At 32.2% G+C, this 25,042-nt stretch overlaps 2 protein-coding genes across 2 annotated transcripts; one reads left to right on the top strand and one right to left on the bottom strand.

Annotated features, from left to right (window-relative positions):
• Positions 1–819: 819 nt before the first annotated feature.
• LOC133332619 (uncharacterized) lies at positions 820–5,320 on the bottom strand. Its single transcript, XM_061541002.1, has 8 exons — positions 5,153–5,320; positions 4,798–5,100; positions 4,431–4,736; positions 4,104–4,369; positions 1,860–2,006; positions 1,692–1,802; positions 1,479–1,630; positions 820–1,148 (listed from the first exon to the last, which is right to left on the bottom strand). Exons 1-8 carry the CDS (start codon positions 5,318–5,320, stop codon positions 820–822), a joined length of 1,782 nt encoding a protein of 593 aa, XP_061396986.1.
• A 1,999-nt stretch (positions 5,321–7,319) lies between these two features.
• On the top strand, positions 7,320–11,374 carry LOC133332618 (uncharacterized). The gene is made up of 7 exons (XM_061541001.1): positions 7,320–7,491; positions 7,553–8,166; positions 8,221–8,474; positions 8,545–8,691; positions 10,632–10,742; positions 10,807–10,964; positions 11,070–11,374. The coding sequence occupies exons 1-7, from the start codon at positions 7,320–7,322 to the stop codon at positions 11,372–11,374; spliced, it is 1,761 nt and encodes a 586-aa protein (XP_061396985.1).
• Positions 11,375–25,042: the final 13,668 nt, after the last annotated feature.

Here is a 25,042-nt window from a genome sequence, read left to right as displayed (position 1 = left end):
ATATTTCCAAGACCTTGGCCAGCTCCATAGTCGTGGATTTTTAAAGACTAGTTTTAAAGAGGTTAGACTCTGCTCTGAAGGAGTGAATTTTTAAAGAAAATTTCCAAGGCTAGACTCTGTCTGAAAGCGTGGATTTTTAAAGAGGTTAGACTCTGCTCTGAAGCCGTGAATTTTTAAAGAAAATTTCCAAGGGTAGACTCTGTCTGAAAGCGTTGATTTTTCAATAATATTTCCAAGGCCAGACTCAGCCCCGAAGGCGTGAATTTTTAAAGAAAATTTCCAAGGCTAGACTCTCCCCAGAAGGCTTGGATTTTGAAAGAAATTTCTACCCTGAAGGCGTGGATATTTAAAGAAAATTTCCAAGGCTAGACTCTGCCCTGAAGGCGTGGATATTTAAGGAAAATTTCCAAATCTAGACTCTGCCCTGAAGGCGTGGATTTTTAAAGAAAATTTCCAAATCTAGACTCTGCCCTGAAGGCGTGGATTTTTAAAGAAAATTTCCAAATCTAGACTCTGCCCTGAAGGCGTGGATTTTTAAAGAATATTTTCAAGTCTATCATCCGCTCTATATGCATAGATTTTTAATGAATATTTGCAAGACTAGACTCTGCCCTGAAGGCATGGATTTTTAAAGAATATTTGCAAGACTATACTCTGCCCTGAAGGCGTGGATATTTAAAGAATATTTTCAAGGGACTTTTTGAGCAATTTTTTTTAATTTTTATTTTGATATTTTTTAAATAATTTTTTTAAACCTTTTAACATTTTTATTTTCTTTTCAGCACTTTTCAAATCTCTTCTCATTTTGATATCCTTTATTTAGTCCTTTTTAAGATTTTCTTCGACCAAATGTAGACTTTTTGCTTTCATTTGTTGGCGGCTATAAATTTCCTTGGGATTACGTTCCGTCTCCTTGATCTCATCATCACTGGCATCTTTGACCTTAGCATTTCGAATGAAATCTCCCTCTGCACCCTCGTCATATTGTTGAAACATTGTCACCATATCATCCATATACACTTCACGATGTGTTTCCAAATTATTTTTGGGGATAGAAAAACGTCGCTTAGTTGAGCCGCTGGATAATTGATTAAAGGCGTTCATAAGGTGCGTTAATTTTTGGCGAACCATATGGAAGAGTTCATTAACTGCAGGGAGAGAGAAATAAGAAAATGTAATGATAATAGAATTAACTGAATGATCGGAGGATCATTCAGATCGTTGTAGGCGGGTAAGTATGGATTTTTTAAAAATATTTTCGAGACCTTAAAAGTTTTGTTTTTTTAGAAGATATCTAGGCCTACAGCAGGCCTAAAAAGATGGATTTTTACGAATATTTTCTAGTCCTAAATTTGAGGTCTATAAAGATTATTAAAAAAATATTTTCAGAGACTGATCTATAAGCTTCGTTAAAAAAATCGAGGTCTTAAACAGTTCTATAAGCTTGGATTTCTTTGATGAATGTATTCAAGACTTACTATCTTCTTCCATATTTTCCGGAGGACATGAAGTCATTGTTTCAAATTTTAACAGAGGTAGCTTCAAATAGGAATTTGGATACTGAATTCGTTTTGGACGTGATGTCTTGTAGACATGTCGCAGCATGTCAAAGATGTTCCACAGGAAAATACTGGAAATTAAAGTAATACAAATTATTTGAATGTAATTTTCAATAAAGGGTGGACCCTTACCGCAACACCACAAACAAATCATTATTCCGTTTCATGGCTTGAACAGTATCCTTTTCCTTTGCATCCTGCTGTTTAATTTTGTCATTCAGATCCTTAATTTTATCAAGGCGACTTTGAAAAAAACATTAATAGTTTAAAATCGCATATTGGATATTTGAATCCACTTACTCAATTTCTGCCTGGGATAGATTATTTTTAATAACCTCTTGCAGGACCTCACAGTATTTCTCCTTGGTCTCCAGTGTGGCCTGGCAAAGGGAATCGCAAACAATTTCCTTCTTCAATTTATAGTTGTGTTCAATTTGGGCTTTGATTCTGAAAAAGATAAGAAATCGGCATAAAAAGCGTGGATTTTTAAAGAATATTTTCAAGGCTAGACTCAGTTCCAAAGTGTGGGATTTTTAATGACTATTTTCAAGGCCCTGCCCTGAGGCGTGGATTTTTTAAGAATATTTTCAAGCATAGACTCAGTTCCAAAAGCGTGGATGTTTAAGGAATATTTTCAAGCCTAGACTCAGCTCTAAAGGCGCGGATTTTTAAATAATATTTCGAAGGCTAGACTCTGTCCTGAATACTTTAATTTTTAAAAAAATATTTTCAAGCCTGGACTCAGGTCCAAAGGCGTGGATTTTTAAAGAATAGTTTTAAGCCTAGACTCAGGTCCAAAGGCGTGGATTTTTAAAGAATAGTTTTAAGCCTAGACTCAGGTCCAAAGGCGTGGATTTTTAAAGAATAGATTTAAGCCTAGACTCAGGTCCAAAGGCGTGGAATTTTAAAGAATAGTTTTAAGCCTAGACTGAGGTCCAAAGGCATGGATTTTTAAAGAATATTTCGAAGCCTAGACTCAGGTCCAAAGGCGTGGATTTTTAAAGAATAGTTTTAAGCCTAGACTCAGGTCCAAAGGCGTGGATTTTTAAAGAATAGATTTAAGCCTAGACTCAGGTCTAAAGGCATGGATTTTTAAAGAATAGATTTAAGCCTAGACTCAGGTCCAAAGCGTGGATTTTTAAGGAATATTTTCAAGCCTAGACTCAGCTCTAAAGGCCTGGATTTTTAAAGAATAGATTTAAGCCTAGACTCAGGTCCAAAGGCGTGGATTTTTAAAGAATAGTTTTAAGCCTAGACTCAGGTCCAAAGGCGTGGATTTTTAAAGAATAGATTTAAGCCTACACTCAGGTCTAAAGGCATGGATTTTTAAAGAATAGATTTAAGCCTAGACTCAGGTCCAAAGGCGTGGATTTTTAAAGAATAGATTTAAGCCTAGACTGAGGTCCAAAGGCATGGATTTTTAAAGAATATTTCGAAGCCTAGACTCAGCTCTAAAGGCGTGGATTTTTAAATAATATTTCGAAGGCTAGACTCTGTCCTGAAGACTTTAATTTTTAAAGAATATTTTCAAGCCCATACTCAGCTCTAAAGGCATGGATTTTTAAAAAATATTTTCAAGCCTAGACTCAGCTACAAATGCGTGGATTTTTAAAGAATATTTCGAAGGCTATACTCTGTCCTGAAGACTTTAATTTTTAAAGAATATTTTTAAGCCTAGACTCAGGTCCAAAGGCGTGGATTTTTAAAGAATATTTTCAAGCCTAGACTCAGGTCCAAAGGCGTGGATTTTTAAAGAATATTTTTAAGCCTAGACTCAGGTCCAAAAGCGTGGATTTTTAAAGAATATTTTTAAGCCTAGACTCAGGTCCAAAGGCGTGGATTTTTAAAGAATATTTTTAAGCTTAAACTCTGTCCTGAAGGTGAGGGTTTTAAAGAATATTTTCATGCTTAGACTCTGTCCTGAAGGTGGGGCTTTTTAAAGAATATTTCGAAGGCTAGACTCTGTCCTGAAGGCGAGAATTTTTAACGAATATTTTAAAGCCTAGACTCTGTCCTGAAGGTGGGGCTTTTTAAAGAATATTTCGAAGGCTAGACTCTGTCCTGAAGGCGAGAATTTTTAACGAATATTTTAAAGCCTAGACTCAGCTACAAAGGCGTGGATTTTTAACGAATATTTCGAAGCCTTGACTCTGCCCTGAAGGCGAGGATTTTTAACGAATATTTCGAAGCCTAGACTCTGCCCTGAAGGCGAGGATTTTTAAAGAATATTTCCAAGCCTCGACTTTTTTTTTAAGAATATTCCGAAGTCTAGTCTCTGTCCTGAAGACGTTGATGTTTAAAGAATATTTCGAAGGATAGACTCTGCATTGAAGACGAGGATTTTTAAAGAATTTTTTCAAGTCCAGAAGGCGAGGATTTTTAAAGAATATTTCGTAGTCTAAAAGGAGACCCAGCTCCAAAGGAGTGAATTTTTAAAGTATATTTCGATGCCTAGACTCAACCCTTGGCCAGGTCCAAAGGCTTGGATTTGTTAACTATTTCCAAGCCCTTTGTCAGTTCTAAAGACGTAAAATGTTTCCTTACCTCGGAAAAATCTCTGTTGCCGTTGAGCACAATGTGGCAAACTTTATGCCATTGATGACCTCCGACACCGCATTGAGTTCATTTTCCAATTTACTCATGCTATATGTAGTGCGGGCATATCTTGCACGTGCCTCAACCAAGAGAGTGGCCTCATCCTGTTTACTGCGTTCCACCGGATTTGGTTTACTTCGATTTAGAAGTTTATGTTTATTGGCAATATCGTGTATCAACGATTGGGTCTCCCAGCGCAATTTGTCATTATATTCCTAAAATGAAAAAAAAAATACAAATTCAGAACAGTACTCTGTTATTCTACATTGACATTACCTTCGAATAATCTGTCAAATACTTCAGCTTTTCCAATGCAGGTTTTCCCACATCCAAAATATGTTCTATAAACATTCTCTGATCATTGATGTCATCGCACAATGACTGGAGTATTGGATCATAGAACATTTCATCATGTCGAAGAACCTGCAGAACTTTCCGATAGGTGGTGTTAATTGTCTTTATGGCTTTCAGACGTATTTGACTATTCGATAATTTCTTTTCGCACTCCTTGGCCAATTTCTCCTCTTGCAATTCGAAGATATTTTGGAATTTTATGCGATCTTCTAGATGGGAGGCTTTGAGCTGGAAAGGAATATTATGGACCTTAAATATAACTTTTATAAATATTATTTTAAATCCCCACCTTCAACTCCTTCAATTGCTTTTCCAATTTATTTTTCCTATCCCTCAAACGATCCTGTTCCTTGCGCAGCACAAATGTCCTTTGATCGATGTTCTCCACCACCTGATGCACCGGCATATCCTGATATAGGCATTCCTGCTCTTTATTATCCTGCAAGAGGTTTCTTATTATATTGCGATTTTTTAGCTTTTCTATGGCCAGTAATTCCTGGCGTCCCTGGCGACATTGCTTTCGGAGATGTTGTACATTTTTGGCAATATGCTGCAGTTGGTGGTGTTTCTCAATTGTCTTGAAGACATGGTGCTTTTATGGAGAAGGTCAAAAATAAGGTAATTGTATTCAAAAATATGTTAACCTTACCCAAACATCCTGCCATAGCCTTAAACTCATCCCTTAAATCCTTTGTCGACCACTTATCATCACACACCATATGCTGTTGTACAAATCCCGACCCGAGTAGACCATGATGACGTATAGCTCGAGGATGTACCCTTTGTTGGGAATCTTTAGATTTATTAAACATTTTGGGTTTCCTTGCGGTTGGGGTTTTTAGATCAATTTTGGATTTTTTTCTTCTTCAGTTTCTTATCAGTTTATCCAAAATTACATTCGATTTGTGGAATAAATTTTAAGGATTTTTTTATTTAAAAAATCTTGAAATGTAAAGAGAAGCTAACATTTGCTCCAATTTTTTATCGAAAACTGAAAAATTTTCGTAGAAATTGTCAAAGAAGTTCGGAAATTGTGAGAAAAAACAAAAGGTGGGTTCTCATGCTGAAATTTTTTAATCGTATTCACCCTGCAACGAAGGCGTGGATTTTTACGAAATATTTTAAAGCCTAGACTCAGTTCCAAAGTCGTGGATTTTTAAAGAATATTTTCAAGCCTCGACTCTGTCCTGAAGGTGAGTTTTTTTAAAAGATATTTTCAAGCCTCCAATCGGTGAGTTTTTTTAAATATTTTTAAGCCTCGACTCTGTTCTGAAGACTTGATTTTTAAAGAATATTTCGAAGGCTAGACTCTGTCCAGGAGACGAGGATTTTTAAAGAATATTTCGAAGGCTAGGCTCTGTCCTGAAGGCGATGTTTTTTAAAAAATATTTTCAAGCCTCGACTCTGTCCTGAAGGTGAGGGTTTATAATATATATTTTGAAGGCTAGACTCTGTCCTGCAGACTTGATTTTTAAAGAATATTTCGACGGCTACGCTATGTCCAGAAGGCGAGGATTTATAAAGAATATTTTCAAGCCTAGACCCTGCCCTGAAAAAAATAATATTTTCAAGCCTATATTCAGGTTTAAAGGCGTAACGATTAACGCTAGTCAGTGACAATTGACTCTTGTCCAGACCAATTAACTCGTATCAATACCTTTTGACTCCTGTCAATTGACCTATTGGCTCTTATCAATACCTTTTGACTCTAGTCAATGATAATTGACTCTTGCCAATGACAATTGACTCTACTCAATGACAATTGACTCTAGTCAAATGACAATTGACTCTAGTTATATGACAACTGACTCTAGTCAAATGACAATTGACATTAGACAATGACAATTGACCCTAGACAATGACAATTGATTCTAGTCAATGTCGATTGACCCTTTTCAATGTGTATTGACTCTAGTCAAATGACAATTGACTCTAGTCAAATGACAATTGACTCTAGTCAAATGACAATTGACTCTAGTCAAATGACAATTGACTCTAGTCAAATGACAATTGACTCTAGTCAAATGACAATTGACTCTAGTCAATGACAATTGACTCTAGTCAATGACAATTGACTCTAGTCAATAACAATTGACTCTAGTCAAATGACAATTGACTCTAGTCAAATGAGAAATGACTCTAGTCATATGACAATTGACTCTTGTCACTGACGATTGACTCTAGTCAATGACAATTGACACTAGTCAATGACAATTAACACTAGTCAATGACAATTGACTCTAGTCAATGACAATTGACTCTAGTCAAATGACAATTGACTCTAGTCAATGACAATTGACTCTAGTCAAATGACAATTGACTCATGTCAATGACAATTGACTCTAGTCAAATGACAATTGACTCTAGTCTAGTCAATAACAATTGACTCTAGTCAAATGACAATTGTCTCTAGTCAAATGACAATTGACTCTACTCAAATGACAATTGACTCTAGTCAGATGACAATTAACTCTAATCAAATGACAATTGACTCTAGTCTATAATCAACATAAACTAGTATGACTATAGGAAATACTATTGACTCTGCACAATTGACTCCAATAGAGTCGCTATTGACTCTCTTCAATCATTATTGATTCCTATAAAGCCAATTATTATTGACTCAAGTAATCACAACGGACGGAATTTGTAGAACCCTATTTTCATCATATGGTTACCCTATCCAGAGCTGCTGCAAAGGCTGCTGAATTTGAGGCTCTTGTCAATTTTTTTTTTTCAATTAATTTTTTTGAAGTAACTTTATAAAAAAAACTTCTGACAAATAACCTTAGAAAATAAAACCCGAAAAGGATGAAAGCCATTAAAACCACCGACATATTAGCACCACGTCCCGTGCATCCTCGGGCCATACGCAATCATGGTCTTTTCGAGGCGACTTTTTTACGGCAACACATGGTCATTGATGAACGATGGTCGATGGGGGCATTAATTGATGAATTTCAAGGCATGGCGGATTTGCTAAGTAAGTTGCATAGTCAGGAGGATGAAGAAGTGTAAATAATTCCCTTTCTCTCCTTAAAAAGGCAAACGCATGATTTTCAAACGGCTGGAGAATCGAGCATCACGCAAAGGCCTTCTCAAGTCGGCACGTCGTTTGCGCATTCAATGCCGAGATGGTCGAACTAAATTACAAAATGTCCTATTCGGTGATAATGTCCTGCGTGTTCGCAATTTCCTTATCAATCACAAGGATATGCAACGTCTCTATGAAAAAATGCCAGTTCATCTGGTCGTCGACAATATCAATCAACGGACATTTGTGATGCGCAAGGAACGTGATCGATTAATGCATCGTCTACGGCAATTAAAGCAGGACTATGAATTGAAAATCATTCAGAAGGGTGAAATTGAAAATCGTATTAAATATCAAAATGAGTTCGTTCTCGATGAAGAGCTGCAGATGCGTGAATTTATGAAAAATATTGAAAATTCCAATACCCGGTTGAGGGCGATAAAGGCCGTCAATGCCACGTATAAGAAAATCATTGAGGTGCTAAGACATGATAGTATATTCTATGAGCCGATTTTGAGATCATTGTGTGAGGACATCAATGATCAGGCGAATTTTATTAAACATATTTTGTATTTGGGTACACCAGCCATAGCCAAGTTTAAGCAATTGGGTACGGAGTATAGGGTGAGAAATCGGAGATCTGAAAATTAATATATTTTTTTAAGAAGTTATTTTCAGCAAATGGAGGACAAGTCCCGCAAATCCGCCCAAATAAAATTACAAAGCCTAACTGGTTTTAATGAATCTGAACCACGTCCTGGTGGAGCCAAGGGCCCCAAACCTCCCGAATTGGTGGTAAACATGGCGAAGCATTATACACGCGAAACAAAATCAATGCTGAGTCTGCAACATGAGTTGGAAACAATCGAAGCGGTTATAAAACAAATTAAAGAGGCCACATTGTGTTCCAAGGCCACGGAAATTTTTCCAAGGTGATTTGGGGTCATTGCAGATTTTAGAATTAAAATTTGAATAACTTAATGTTGGATTCTTATTTCACAGAATCAAAACCCAAGTTGAAATCAATTTCAAGTTAATCAAACAAAATGAATTGGGCCACTTGCAAAATGATTTTTTGGCCTTCAAGGAGAAGGTGGCAGCGGAACAGCAAAGTATTTTGCTGAACAATTATTTCGAGGAGGAAGAGAGGTGAATTTGACTTTAGACCTTAGTCTACTAATTGATTTCTGTCATGGCATTGACTCTAGTCAAGGTATTGAGTCACGACCATATGTTGTCTCTAGTCAATCTATTACCTCAAGTCAATATATTGACTCAAGTCAATCTATTGACTCCAGTCAATCTATTGACACTAGTTATTTTTCATTGACTCTAGTCAATACCCATTGACTCTAGTGAATGCCTATTGACTCTTGTCAATGACTATTGAGTCTTTTTAATACCTTTTGACTCCTGTCAATACCTATTGACTCCTGTCAATACCTATTGACTTCTGTCAATACCTATTGACTTCTGTCAATACCTATTGACTTCTGTCAATACCTATTGACTTCTGTCAATACCTATTGACTCCTGTAAATGCCTATTGACTCTTGTCAATACCAATTGACTCTTGTCAATACCTATTGACTCTTGTCATTACCTATTGACTCTTGTCATTTCCTATTGACTCTTGTCAATACCTATTGACTCCTGTCAATACCTATTAACTCCCGTCAATACCTATTGACTCCCGTCAATACCTATTGACTCTTGTTAATACCTATTGACTCCTGTCAATACCTATTGACTCTTGTCAATACCTATTGACTCTTGTGAATACCTATTGACGCTTGTAATGATTATAGACTCTTGTCAATGACTATTGACTCAAGTCAATTATTGACTCAAGTCAATCTATTGACTCAAGTCAATCTATTGACTCAAGTCAATCTATTGACTCAAGTCAATCTATTGACTCAAGTCAATCTATTGACTCAAGTCAATCTATTGACTCAAGTCAATCTATTGACTCAAGTCAATCTATTGACTCAAGTCAATCTATTGACTCAAGTCAATCTATTGACTCAAGTCAATCTATTGACTCAAGTCAATCTATTGACTCAAGTCAATCTATTGACTCAAGTCAATCTATTGACTCAAGTCAATCTATTGACTCAAGTCAATCTATTGACTCAAGTCAATCTATTGACTCAAGTCAATCTATTGACTCAAGTCAATCTATTGACTCAAGTCAATCTATTGACTCAAGTCAATCTATTGACTCAAGTCAATCTATTGACTCAAATCAATCTATTGACTCAAATCAATCTATTGACTCAAGTCAATCTATTGACTCAAGTCAATCTATTGACTCAAGTCAATCTATTGACTCAAGTCAATCTATTGACTCAAGTCAATCTATTGACTCAAGTCAATCTATTGACTCAAGTCAATCTATTGACTCAAGTCAATCTATTGACTCAAGTCAATCTATTGACTCAAGTCAATTATAGACTCAAGTCAATCTACTGACTCAGGTCAATATCTATTGACTCAGGTCAATATCTATTGACCCTTGTCAATATCTATTGACTCTTATCAATACCTATTGACTCTTGTCAATATCTATTGACTCTTGTCAATACCTATTGACTCTTGTCAATATCTATTGACTCTTGTCAATATCTATTGACTATTGTCAATACCTATTGACTCTTGTCAATGCCTATTGACTCTTGTCAATACCTATTGATCCTTGTCAATACCTATTGACTCTTGTCAATACCTATTGACTCTTGTCAATAACTATTGGCACTTGTCAATACCTATTGACTCTTGTCAATACCTATTGACTCTTGTCAATATCTATTGACTCTTGTCAATACCTATTGACTCTTGTCAATACCTATTGACTCTTGTCAATACCTATTGACTCTTGTCAATACCTATTGACTCTTGTCAATACCTATTGACTCTTGTCAATACCTATTGACTCTTGTCAATACCTATTGACTCTTGTCAATACCTATTGACTCTTGTCAATACCTATTGACTCTTGTCAATACCTATTGACTCTTGTCAATACCTATTGTATCTTGTCAACATCTATTAAGTTTTTACTTCCAATTTAATTCTGGCCTTTTTAGACGTCTCCAGAACATTAAGGACCTGGAGGAGAAAATCAAGCTTGAGGATGCCAAAGAGGTGCAGACTTTGATGCACATGAAAAATCGAGCAGCGGTTTTTGTTATACTAAGGTCAAATGTAGTTATTTAAAATTTTCTTCATAAACAATAATTCAATCTTTGGCTCACATTGCAGATATGCCCTCTGGAATATATCGGATATTATGCGTCATGTGGGACGTCCACCCCGTGTCCACAAAATACAATATCCCACGCCGTATTTGAAGTTGCCCTTACTGAAATATGAAATGTTGACAATGTATGCTGTGCCACCCGAACTCTTCGAAGAAGATGGTGAGAGGGATTAAATTCTCTATTTATTTTTCTAATTTTCCCTCTCTCTCTCTCTCTCTCTCCCTCTTTCTCTCTCTCCCTTTCTCTCTCTCTCTCTATTTAAAGCAAAAATAATTTTACAAAATGCTGAGCGCAAACTTAAAACCCTTATGGTGGCCTATGAAAAATTATTACCCAGCCAGAAGTCGCGTAAATCTATACCCTTTGATCCGAATCAATTGACGGAGGAATATCATCAGAAATATTTGGCCAGCATGGAAATGGAAGAGTTGGCTGAGGTTTCAAAACCCTTGCCCGATGATGAAGATGTCTTGGAAGATGCTAAAATTTCACATAATATACCAAATCGTAAGCAGTTGAAGGCACAGAGTGCACGGCTTGTTGAAGAGCTGTCGAAAAAGGAGGAATAGGCAAGGGTGTAGGAGTTGGAAGGGAAATCAATTTATGTTGGATGAAATATATTGTGTGTCAAATAAACTTTTTTATATTTTGAACTAGTTTTTTAATAAATATAAAATATATATTATCTAATAGGGGTCTTGTGTAAAAATTAGACTTCTGATCATCTGCAGAGAATACGACTTGGCCTATGATATATATACAGGTATTCTGATCTATACAATTTTTGCTGGAAACGACCTCAAAATATTCAATACGAGGCCCTAAAATAAACCCCCCAGGTTTTGGAGCATGTCAACCTTAGTAATGGACCATCGTCAGCGCCATCTATTAATTGGCATGATTCAAATTCGGCAATGTAAAAGTTTGCAGGAGGGTATATAAAATTTTTGTTGGAAACAACCTCGAAATATTCAATAAACTTCCCAAATATTTATTTTAAATATTTGAATAAAAATCCAAGACAAAAGTTTATTTGTATTTAATTTTATTTATCAAACTCTAATGTTAATTTTTTTTAATTTTTTTTTAATCTTCGGTGTATTAATTTTAGATTATAGGTTACTATAGTCCCTATGACCCGAATGGAAAGAGAATATTCTGAGCTAAAATCTCCCGTTTGAAGGCGTTACCGAGCTATGTACAACCGAGCTATGAACAACCTTGGCAATGATCCATCGTCAGCGCCATCTATTAATTGGCATGATTCAAATTCGGCAATGCAAAAGTTTGCTGGAGGGTATATAACATTTTTGATGGAAACGACCTCGGAATATTCAATGGGAGACCTTAAAATAAACTCCCCAAATATTTATTTCAAAAATGTTGAATAAAAATCCAAGACAAAAGTTTATTTTTATTTAATTTTATTTTTATATATATAGAATTTCCTCTTTTTTCACATATGTATATATAATTATATTCTTTCTTAGTTATTTATTTATTTATTTTTTTCAAATACATCAACATAAATATATTTTAGTAAAGGGTGACCATTGGGCGAGTGTGTTTGTTTTTGTGGGTCTGGAAAATATAGCTTTGTGAATTTTAATTTATTTTTTTTTTAATTTGTTTAAGTGTAACAACGTAATATGATTTTTTTATTTTTTTAATTTTAATAATTTTTATTTTAATATGTGAATATATCTTTTTTTATTTATGATTCAACAATTTTTAATTTTATTTTTTATATTTTTTTTAACTATTTTTTGTGAATTATTTGGAGCCATATTTTTGTCATTCAAAGATGTACATTTTTTCAGATGGTATATAGTACAGATTTTGTTGTGATTTATTTTTTTTCATTTATTTATTATTTTTTTTTCAATATATTTATTATTAATTTTTCAATATATTTATTCCCATTGTATTAACAGATAAGCTTTTTTATTATTTTATTTTAATATTTTTTTATACAGTAGTTAACAGATATAAGATATAAATTTTTTATCCGATTTTTTCTTGTATAACTTTTATTGTGAGAAATTAAATACACAGTAGGACCACGAATATAAGAACATCGAAAAAAATTGAGAAATTTGTTCTTATAAGAGGAGTTTTCATATATGAATGTATTTTTTAAAATAAACAGTTTTCTTATATGGATGAAAGATTTTCATATGTCTGTGTTTTTCTTATATAAGATGTTCTTATATCCGTGGTCAACTGCAAAGTGTTTCAATAAACCCTCCTTATATATTTACTTCTTATAGGCAAATATCTTATATCCGTTTCATACTGTATTTTAAATATATTTTGTAATTTTCCATTTAAAAAGAAAATCATTTTCTTTTTTTCTAAAAAATATTGTCCTGATTTTTTTTTTTGTGTTCTTTTTCGAAATTTATTTTTTTCTTGAATTTTGTATTTTTATGATTTTTTTTTTAAATTTATTTTTTTTTTTTATTTTTAATTTTTTTTTCTTTTCTACAAAAAAAAACACATTTGGGATAGGAAGATCGCGTTTTTCTCATTTAAAATTTGTTTCAGTTTTTGTAAGCATTTTTTTATTTATTTATTGATTTGCAATGATTGTTAATAGTTAATAAATTTACAACAACTTTTGCATTTGGGTTTCGTGAGTTTTTTTATTAGTATTTATTATTTTTTTCTTTTTTATTTTATTTTTCTTATTTATTAGCTTTTGTGATTTATATATCAATTTATATTCGTGCCTTGGCATTTAAAGTATATCGCTTGTCATTTTTATGTTCATTATCTAAAACATTTAATTGGCCTAAAATCCCTAAATATTTTTTATTATTATTAATATATATATAGCAGCAATTGGCAAATTAAATTCATTAAAAACCCCTGACGAAAAATGTTTAATTAATACATTAAAAATATGTTAATAAATTAAAAAAAATATAAAAAGTATTTTTTTTGTAATGAAAAAACCTTTTGTAAACTAAAAATTAAATAAATTAAAAAAAAAATTAAAAATGATTTAAATGATCATTCCAGAAAAATATTTTTTTTTTAAAAATAGGGTTTAAGAATTATATAAAAAGTATGGAAATCGATTTTTTCAATAGATTATTCCTAGAAAACTTGATATAAAAATGAACTTATGGCGCGTTTAGACCTATACATTTTATCGTGATAAAGTGTTCAACGAGATAATGTATTATATCTCGATTTAATTGGTAGATCGAGCTGAATTTACTTCAATTTACCATACCCTCAATATCTCGATTGGCTCTAAATCCTGTGCTAAATCGAGATAATTTTAAATGCAACCCTGTTTTTTGTTCCAAAAAAATAATTGTTTCTCCTTAAAGTATGCTTTAAAATTATTTATTACAGAGATGCTTAGAGTACGTGGGTACCTACCTTGCGGTCTTACCCCACGGTGCTGTAAACACCAGTTAATACAAAGCGTCAACCAACGCCCCCACACCGAAATGCAGTTAAAATGGATCACACGTATTTGGACTCGAACACCTCATTGGATGAGGAGCGGAGCCCATTAAAACTCCTGCCTTTCTATTTGTAATGCAACTCCACACCGAGCCAAAATTTGGGTATAAACCACATCCAGCACGATGCTCCCCGAAGGGCCAACACCAACTGCCAGGCTATAGCTCCGCAGACCTAGGGGCCCTGACACCCGAAAACCTTCGGCAGGTTCATAGCCAAAGCTATTACCAGTAACAAACATTATGAAAACTATAGCCTCTGCCCAGCTTCATAGCCAAAGCTATACCATTAGAAAACATGCAGGCTCTCTACAATGTGCATGTATACGTGGCCACCAATCACAATATTGGTAGCCACCATGCATAAACAATTATTCCACAAGCCTGCTAGTCCGGGAATGGTCCCCCACAGACTAAACTCTGCACGTTTTCGTAGCCGAAGCTACTACCATTTGAACTTGTAACTGCAGGCTCTCCACAATGGAATATTTATTACAAATCGAGTCGATTTAGAAAGCATAGTCTAAACGCGCCTTTATACGTCCAAATATTTTATTAAAGTTGAGAACAAATCTTAAATGCGCCTAAATGTATGTATTTATATTAAAAAAAAATTATATATTGAAATTATTTATTACAAAAAATCAAATTTAGTTTCCAAAAGTCCAAATCAATTTCCAATTTGCAGTTAAAGCGACACAATTCCATTTAGATAAGATGGAAAATCCGTTCAATTACGATAGAAATTACTTTGGTAATCATAAACTGTATATACTTCGTATATCCCAAAACTAAAGAGAATATTCTGACCCGTTTGAATTTTCACAATATACCGAGGCGTTCGAATTTTATTAACAATTTTAAATATATGTGAATTTTTTTCTAGTCACCAGCGTCATCTATTGATTGGCATGATTCTAGATACATACAGACTGTGTTTGCTTTGTCAATCCTAAACTGTATCTATTGACTCTGATATATCTCCATTGGAACTGATCAATTTAGTTCGGATATGACCTATTTCTATTCCCTCTAATCAAAATCTTTTTTTTTATTTTTTGTTTAATTTTTTTTAATTTTTAGGCGTAAAAAACAGTTTAAACGTTAGACATATTCCTTTCGATTATGGGTTCATTTATTCAGAAGTCTTGAGCAAATAAACACAATCATGTAATAAATACAATGTTTACGTAAATTACCTTATTATTCTGAGCTAACCACCCCATTTGAATTTTCAAAATATCCCTAGGCGTTCCCGAGTTATGAGAATCTAAAATAGTTGTGAGTTTTTTCATCATATCAACCTTAGCAATGGTCCATCGTCAGCGCCATCTATTAATTGGCTTCATTCAAATTCGGCAATGAAAATGTTTAAAGCTGATTTCTTTTTACCACCACTTTCGGAGTATAAAATATATTTTAGAAAAACAATCTGTCATTTAATCAACATTATTATTTTAAGCAACCAATAATAACATGAGAAATTTGAAAAATATTTTGAAAATTAACTATTTTGTCTTTTCAAAAATATTTTTTTATAAATTTGTTTGCTTTGTAAGAACGATCGCTTTTCTATCTTTCTATGGCAGTCATATCATGAAAATACCTTTAATAGTTCAAAAGTTATAGCAAAAACAAAATTCAATTTTTCCATTTGCATATTTGAATCATACCCATAAATAGATGGCGCTGACGTCATACCAGTACCAGGGTTGCCAAACCTCTTATATATTTTAGATAGATTATAACTTTTGAACTCTGAAAGATATTTTTATGATATGGGCGTCATTCGAAAAGGTGGGAAGATCGTCTTTCTTACTATCGCTATAAAAAATTCAAGAATAGTTTTTCAAATAGGGAAAATTTTTGGTTTTAGAATATTTTTTGAATTTTTCTGGTAGTTTTTTTTGTTAAAAGATTAATTTGAACCTCTGAAAACGATTTAAACTTCCACACGGCATATTATTTTCCATTATAGGTTAATTTATGAAACATTATCATGAAATAAATACAATTATTATGTATTATGAACCCGTGCATATATTTCCTATGACTTATTCTGAGCTAAAAACCTCCGTTTGAATTTTCACAATACCGGAAGGCGTTCGAAAGTTATTAACAATGAAAATATATGCGACTTTTGTTTAGTCACCAGCGCCATCTATTGATTGGCATGTTGGCAAATTGACAAATACAAAAATTACGGTGTGTAAAGTTTGATTGGAATTTGGACATTCTCTTCGTTTCATATGGGATTTACAAATTTTTAAAAATTGTACCCTTTATGGTGGAGCTACTAGCGGAAATGCCTCCATAAGTTCCATCTTCCAACAATGCACAGAATTGGTAAAACTATTAGGTTGTGGAAAGTTTGCTTCAAATCGAATAGTCCATTCACGTGATATTTTAAAATTAAGTTTCTGCAAATTTTTGACCATTTTGTGGAGGAGGTAACAGAAGCAGTGGCCCGATATTTTCCATTTTGGAACTTGATTTATATTTCGAATAAATATTACGATGTGCTAATTTTGTATAAAATCGAACATTTCATATAATTGTTATTGTATTAACAAATTTTCAATAATTTTACAGTACCTTTACGTTTATCCGGATTTCGTTAACCCAGAGGGTTTCAATTGTCAAATCCTTTGTATATGTGTCAAATAAATCCTCATAAAGTAGGTTAACCCGGTAAAAAGTTCTTATGTATATGCCATTTTATCCTTCGTGGGAGAGGTATCCAAAGGCGTAAACCGATTGGTCCCATTTTCAAAATTGATCTAAAATTGGTAAAAATTCTACGATGTGTAAAGTTTGGATCAAATCGGACAATTTTTAAGTGGGAAGTACCAAAAGGAGTGAATCGATAATATTCACCAACATCTTCGAACATGATTTTAGATTGAAAGAAATATTACGATGTGCAATGATGATATCGGTTACTCTCTTCGAGAGTTATAGTGCACACCAACCAATCAGACAGACGGACATTTTTTAAATCGACCCCAAAGAAACATGAAGTCTAAAGCCAATATTTCAATGAGGCACATTTTTGCAGTACTCAAACATTAGGCTGAGGGTATAAAAACACGCACCCAATTCAATACGCTATGCTACATTTCGTGTAGACCGAACAAAACCAGTGTCCACTTTGTTTACATTAAAAAACGAGTCGATATTTTAAATATCTTTTGAACTTCCAAAGGATGCGCTAAAAATTTTTTTCTCTTTAAAATAAGTGTATATATATACGTGCTGGCAGTGTGGAATAAAACTTTAGATCTCCCTCGAACCATTGGCGCAAAAATTATGAAAATCGGTTAAGTAGTCGCTGAGATATTTGCTTTTGAATTCAATCATGCTCCGAAATACACCCAACTGTCCGGTGCTGGGCGCCTATTACCTGAAAATGAAAAACCGCACAAAAATGCATTTTTAAAAAGTGCATGCATTTTTTAAAAGTACGCTGGGGGGTAGCCCAGGGTGACCGCACACACCCCCCTTCCCCGTTTTTTATGATATAAAAATATATCTTTCCAATTACATATTGTTTCTCATATTGATCCATTGCATTACATATATACTTTGTTCAGCCTAAAAGTATGCTTTAATTTTTCTTTACAAATCAGCAGCACAGCCAATTGAAAGAAGAAAAATTGTCGTTTTTAAAAAGTGCATTTTTGTGTGGTTTTTCATTTTCAGGTAATAGGCGCCCAGCACCGCACAGTAGAGTGTATTTCGGAACAAGAGTGAATTTAAATGCTAATAACTCAGCGACTACTTAACCGATTTTCATCATTTTTGCAGCAATGGTTCGAGCGAGATGTAAAGTTTTATTCCGTACTGACATACATATACAAACATTATGTTATATAAAAGAAAATGAGCATTGTGTGAAACTTCAATAGTATTTAAAATTAAAAGAAAAATAGTCGATATTTTTTCAAGTCCTGGAGGAGTTCATATCGAAGACCTAGAGCTTTTCTTATTGAAGTCCTGGAGGTCTTCATATTGAAGACCTGGAACTCCTGAAGCTCTTCATATTGAAGTCCTGGTTTGTTTGAAACTTCAAAGATATTTAAAATTTAAAGAAAAATAGTCGATATTTTTTGAAGTCCTGTGGGTCGATTCACTATCAAATTTAAACACTTCTCAAATCGATAAAATATTATAACGACAAAATAAACAATATTTCAATTCTATAACAGTTTTTAACAACAATTGTTAAAAATGTTGTTAATAAACAACACCAAAAAATTCGAAGTTAACTTATCGACAAATATTCTTCAATATTGAACATGCCATGTTTTGTTCATAATTTGTGTGTATGTTGTTTTCAAAATGTTCCAAATTAAAAGCTTTTTGAAAGTTTATTGACAATTTGTCTACATTTTTACAGAATAACATGTTCGTTACTGCAAACGATTTTATGTGTAGACAAAATTGTCGATTGTCGGATCGTTATAAGTTACTGAATCGACCTACTGGAGGGGTGTTCATATCGAAGACCTGGAGCTTTTCTTATTGAAGTCCTGGAGGTCTTCATATTGAAGACCTGGAACTCCTGAAGCTCTTCATATTGAAGTCCTGGTTCTGTACAGCGTATTGAATTGAGCCTTGAATGACGTATCCTGTGCATGTTTTTATACCCTCAGACTTATGCCTTGCTAATGATGGTATGAATATACCCTTTGCTACGGCAAAAATGTGCCTCATCGAAATATTGGTTTTAGACCCCATCATGTTTCTTTGGACAACATCTGTTTCAGTCAATTTTGAGTCGATTTGCAAATGGTATCCATCCGTCTTTCTGGTTGGTGCGCACGATAACTCTCGAAGTTTTGATCAAACCGAAGTCCGGTTTGATCAAAACTTTACACATCGTAATATTTTTACCCATTCTTGATGAAATTCTCAAAGGGAGTAACCGATTTCATCCAAACTTTGAACATCGTAATATTTCTTCCAATCTTAAATGAAGTTGGAAAATGTGGACCCATCGGCCCACTCCTTCTAGTACCTCTCACACAAAATGGTCGAAATGTTGCTGAAAATTAAATGTTGCTATATCATGCCAATGGACTAGCCGTTTTGAATCAAACATTGTACAACCAACTATTGAAAACATGACATGAAGATGGAAGTTTTCGGTCCACACATTGAGGTCCCTCCAGCTTAAACGGTCAAAATTTTATGATAATTTTGTGTAGTCGCCAGCGCAATCTCTTGACTGGCATGGTTCAAATTGTCAATTTTCCAGCCAATGGACTAGCCGTTTTGAATCAAACTTTGTACAATCAACTATTGAAAACATGATTGTATGTTGTTGGAAGATGGAAGTTTTTGGTCCACACATTGAGGTCCCTGCAGCTTAAACGGTCAAAATTATAAATTTTTATAAATTTAATTTTAAGCGAATGGAATATTCGATTTGATCCAAACTTTGCTCATCGTCGTTATTTTACCTTGCCTAGATGTTGCCCGAAGATGGGACCAATCGGTCCACTCGTTCTGATACCTCCCCCATGGAGGGTCACAACTTTCATTTTTTTATAAATTCAATATTAAGCCAATGAAATGTCCGATTTGACGCAAATTTTGCACAACTTAATATTTTAGCCAAGCCTGTATATTGCTGGAATATGAGACTTATCGGCGCATTCCCGATAGTACCTCCCCCGCAAAAGGTCAAAATTTTCAATTTTTTTCGAAATCCAATATTAAGCGAATGGAACGTCCGATTTGACCCAAACATTGTTCATTGTTGTATTTTTACCAACTTTAAATCATGTTCGAAGATGGGCCTGATCGGCCGTCTACTTCTGGTACCTCCGCCACAATGGGCCAAATTTTTTAATTCAATAACAAACGAATTGAATATTCAATTTCATCGAAACTTTAAACATCGTAAAATGTTTAACTTAACTAGATTATGTCCGAAGATGGACACGATCGGTTCACACCTTCTAGTACCTCGTGTCAAAATTTTGAAAATTTATCAAAGGAATGGAATGTCCAATTTAATACAAACTTTGCACATCATAATATTAGTTAGGGGAAAAAGAAATCCATTAGCCCGGTCGTCGATAAAACCCAAGAAATGATCGAATTTGACCGGAGGAGCTAAAAATTGGCCATAAAACTGTTTTAAACCATTTACACAAAACTTGATTCAAAAGGAAGCTCGATGATTTGGTGTCACACCAATTAACAGAAAATATAGGATGGATCGAATTACCGTTTGCGAATGAGATAGACCCATTTCTTAAACGGAGGGTGACTGGAGATAAAAAATGGATCAAAAACCACCAGGACAACGCTAGGCCACACACAGCTACAGTGACTCGCTAAAAACTTTGGGAGCTTGGTTGGGATGTTTTAATGCATTCGCCACGTATTTATTTTAAATATCCACATTGATGACCTTAAAAAAATATGTCTTCAAACATTCCAAACGTTCATGGATTTTTACGAAATATTCTGTATTAATATTTATTTAAAAAAATTCTCAACGAAATCTACGCCACTGCTGATTGTTTGTAAGCTATGTATATTTTTCCATCAACTGTTTTAAACACAAACAAGACATCCTTCAAAGCTAATAGTTCTGGTCTTCTTCTATCAAAAATAATACATTTTTATTTGATCTACCAAAGGAAGGTCATCGTATTGAAAAACTTCATCTGATGTTATATTACTTACAAAAAGGGCCTGCTTAAATACGAACGATTTCCAGGTGTTCTTCTTCAGTATTGATATAAGAGCTTCTGGTTTTTTTATTTTATTTTGAAAATATTCCCCACTTTTTTAATAAATTATTATAATTAAATGAACAAAATAAATAAATACAATATGTTTTTATTTTTTATCTATAACATAATTAAAACTTTATTTCGATTGTTTAACATAATCAGTTTAATATGTGGTTGTGAGAATTGTATTTCTTTGTTTGTTATAATGTAACTCAATACCATTCCATTCATTTTCATTTCATTACTCTACTATGTACTTTAATCAGTTGGGTTTGCATATTTATTATTGTTATAATTTCTTTTTTATATTATATGTATAATATATAGGTAATATGTGTATTTATATGTAACTATATGCAGAGTGTGTGAGTGTTAAGGGGTTGGTTGGTTATTATCATCATCATAGGTAGTACACAACATTTTTTTCCATTATTATTATTAATATTATGCTCAACTGTTTAATGGTATATTTACAAAACATATATTATTTTTATTAAACATATATATAAAAAAGAGAAAATAATATATAAATTATTACAATTTAAAACAAAAGAAATAATTATTATTAATTTTTTGTATTATATATAAAACAAATAAAATAATTTTTTAAATAATTATTTTTATTTTTTTTGCATTATTATAATTTTTTTTAATAATATAAAACAAAATTTATTTAATTTTTTTTCTGGAATGCTTAACAAAAAATTGTTGTAATTTTTTTAAATAAATATTATTTATTTTACGTATATATAATTCGATTTAAAGAAAACTAATATTGTCTAAATAAAAAACACAATTATTTTTAAAAAATAATCAAACGAGAATTTTTTTGAAATACACATAAAATATAATGACACATTGTAAAAAAATGAAAGAAATTTAATAACTAATTAAAAAATAAGTCATATTTATTTAAATAACAAATTAAATTTTGTATAAAATTATTTTTTTTATTTTATAAAAATTAAAAAAAAAACATGCGTATAAAAAACCAAATATGGACGTTTTTGCTGGAACATAAATTTGCTGGTATGTATTTTTAATTTTCTAAACAATGGACAACTATTATTTTTTTATTATTTTTTAGTTATACATGAATTGTTTTTTTAATTTATTGTTGTATATTTCTTTATTTCATTTCATTTTTTTTTGTATGTATATATTTATAGCGTTATTTATTTTATTTCTACATATGTACGAGCATGTATATCCTCTAATACATAAGTAAAGCGACTTTTTTGTGAGGTTTTTTTTATTTATTTTAAATTACTTCTTTGTAATTTAGCTTTCTGGATTGATTATTGAACTAAAATTAAAAAAAAAATGCTTTAATGATTTCTTTTCCTGAAAAGCCTCAAGAAATATGCTTTGTAAAATACAAAAGGGATAGATATACCAAGACACCAAGACAGAATACCAAAGGAATTCAAGACAAGCTCTATTGAGTGGACCTTCTCGTATTTTCTCCTACTGAATAAAGACTGTTTGTATCCGATATAAATTTGTTAAAAATAAACTTTTTTTTAATAAATTCTTTTAAAATGAGACCATTATGCATTCATTCTTCAATACACGTCCTCCTGATATTCTTCTATCAAAAATAACACATTTTTATTTGATCTACCAGAGAAGGTCGTTATCACATCACAAACCACATTTGAATAAAGAAGGGTCCTTATTCTCCTTTATAAAAACCGAAGATTGCTTATTCTCTTGTAAAATAGAAGGCATCTACTTCCTCAAAAAAATATTCCTTTTTCTCCTATTTACTTCTTCCCATAGAATAGAAAACATTTTCTACTTCCTATCCATAGAAGGATACCCCAGGATTATTAGAAGATTTATAAAAACCGAAGATTGCTTATTCTCTTGTAGAATAGAAGGCATCTACTTCCTCAAAAAAAAATATTCCTTTTTCTCCCATTTACTTCTTCCCATAGAATAGAAAACATTTTCTACTTCCTATCCATAGAATGATACCCCAGGATTATTAGAAGATCTTCTATGGGTATCTTTCTATGGAATATAAGAAGATCCCTTTTTCTTCATCCCATGGAATGAGGCCTTCTTTTCCCTTCTTCTTACCCAATAGTACAGAAAAATTTTCCTACTTCTTCCATATATTAGAACAACAACATCTCACCTTCTTCTTAAGACTTTTGAAGACCCTAAAATCTGAGCATATTTTCTGCGACTTTTCATTTAAACTCTATTATTAATTACTAAAGGATTTTTTAAGGGGGTACATAAAATATTTAAAGCATTTGAATATTTGTCTGTATTATACATTTATAGCACATTGATTACAAAAACAAATCTAAAATTTTACAAATACAACTCTTCTTTTTAATTTTCTTCTTTACAAAAAAATAGAAAACATGGATACATAAAGGGGCATGACTATGTAATTAGAAGAAGCAAAAGATGACGAGGGGTTTGAAGCCATGTCTTGTTTAAATCGAGTTCCAATTGGAGTTAAGACGAAAAAACATTGCATATTTTAAGGCGCAGGAAAGAAAGATTTGGTTTAAAGGGTTATAATTTTCGGTAATCAATATTGCAGCTGTTTAGCAGGATACTGCATTTTCGAGAAAAAATACATCTCTCTCAAGAATATCTCAGCTATGTGATGGAAACCAATTTTAGTTTCTAGAAAATAAATACTTTGAATTTTAAAATATTTTTTTGAACATTCATCAAAAACGTGAATTAAAAAAACATGTATTTATTTAAAATTCCACAAAGTCGTTTTTGCGAACATCCAAAAATGTTTTTCAAACTCTGTGTTGGATTACACAAGTGTAAATTAAAAAAAATCAATAATCTTTGACTCAGTAGTGGAATTTAAAAAATATATTTTTTTACAATACACAAGCGCAAATTTTAAAAAATATTTTTTTTTCAATAACTATATAGGTTTCGAATATATATAATTATTGAAAAATATTTTTTTAAATTCGCGCATGTGTAAACATTTCTATAATCCAACCAGAGTTGAATGTTTGAAAAACATTTTTGAATGTTCTCAAAAATGACTTTGTGGAATTTAAAAAAAAACATGTTTTTTAGAGTGATTTAATTTCGATCACATTTCTGAATATTTATGCAAAAAGGTGGAGAAGACATTAAGCTCGCAAAGGGACTCCAAATAGCCTAGAATTCGTGAGGGTATTTTTTAAAGATATTTAGAATTGTTTTTTTTTTACATTAAAAAGAAAGCATGCTGTTTCAGGTTATTGTTAGTAGTTTTTTGTTATATAAATATTTTCAAAATTCTATCATTTGTTTTTTTTTTGTATTTATATTTGTTTTATTCATTTGTTTTTTTATATATGTATTTAGTTATGTATGGTTCTTATCATTTTTTTCTGTTTTTGTAGGTAACATTAAAAAGAAAGCATGTTTTTTGTTTTTTTTCTTGTATATATAAATATATATATAATATTAAATATAAACTAATAAATAATAGGTATTTAATAGTATTTTTTATATATATATGTTTCAACTTGTTGGGTTTTATGATTTGTGGTAATAGTGTGTGTATATATATAATATTTAAATATAAATATAATTTGTTTTTGTTTTATCATCATCTAAAGTTGGGTTTAATTCTTAATCATCATCATTGTTATCATGAATTATTTGTTGTGGTTGTTGTATTCCATAATCGTTATAATTAAATATAAATTTTTGTCTTGTTTTGTTTTAACATAATAATTAAATTTTGTTTTTCTTTTTTTTTAATAGATTTTTTTTCAACTCTTTTTCTTTTGAGGAGAAGGAGGGGGCGAAAAAGAGTCTTAGGAGTGTGTATGTATGTACTTCTCTCTTGTGTTTCATTTTTTTTGTTTCTTTTTGTGGTATATTTTGTTTAACAATTATTTTGTTGTTGTATATTTATATAATAATTTCTTGTTTTTGTTTTTCAACTACATTTTTTATATAGATTTTTTGTTTTTAAATATATAATAATTTTTTTATTAATATTATTGTTTTAGTTTTGCTG

This window comes from Musca vetustissima, unplaced genomic scaffold (genome assembly GCF_032173495.1).
Source record: "Musca vetustissima isolate MV318-11 ecotype Yass unplaced genomic scaffold, APGP_CSIRO_Mvet_v1 utg2910, whole genome shotgun sequence".
In the NCBI taxonomy this organism is placed as follows: domain Eukaryota; kingdom Metazoa; phylum Arthropoda; class Insecta; order Diptera; family Muscidae; genus Musca; species Musca vetustissima.
This window is presented reverse-complemented; position numbering and strand designations above follow the sequence as displayed.

Coding starts and splice junctions, on each gene's coding strand:
- LOC133332618 (XM_061541001.1), top strand. CDS start 7,320: ATGAAAGCCATTAAAACCACCGACATATTAGCACCACGTCCCGTGCAT. Junction 8,167..8,220: donor AATTGGGTACGGAGTATAGG/GTGAGAAATCGG, acceptor AGTTATTTTCAG/CAAATGGAGGACAAGTCCCG. Junction 10,965..11,069: donor CGAACTCTTCGAAGAAGATG/GTGAGAGGGATT, acceptor CTCTATTTAAAG/CAAAAATAATTTTACAAAAT.
- LOC133332619 (XM_061541002.1), bottom strand. CDS start 5,320: ATGTTTAATAAATCTAAAGATTCCCAACAAAGGGTACATCCTCGAGCT. Junction 5,101..5,152: donor TGGCAGGATGTTTGGGTAAG/GTTAACATATTT, acceptor TCTCCATAAAAG/CACCATGTCTTCAAGACAAT. Junction 1,149..1,478: donor GGAAAATATGGAAGAAGATA/GTAAGTCTTGAA, acceptor CTCTCCCTGCAG/TTAATGAACTCTTCCATATG.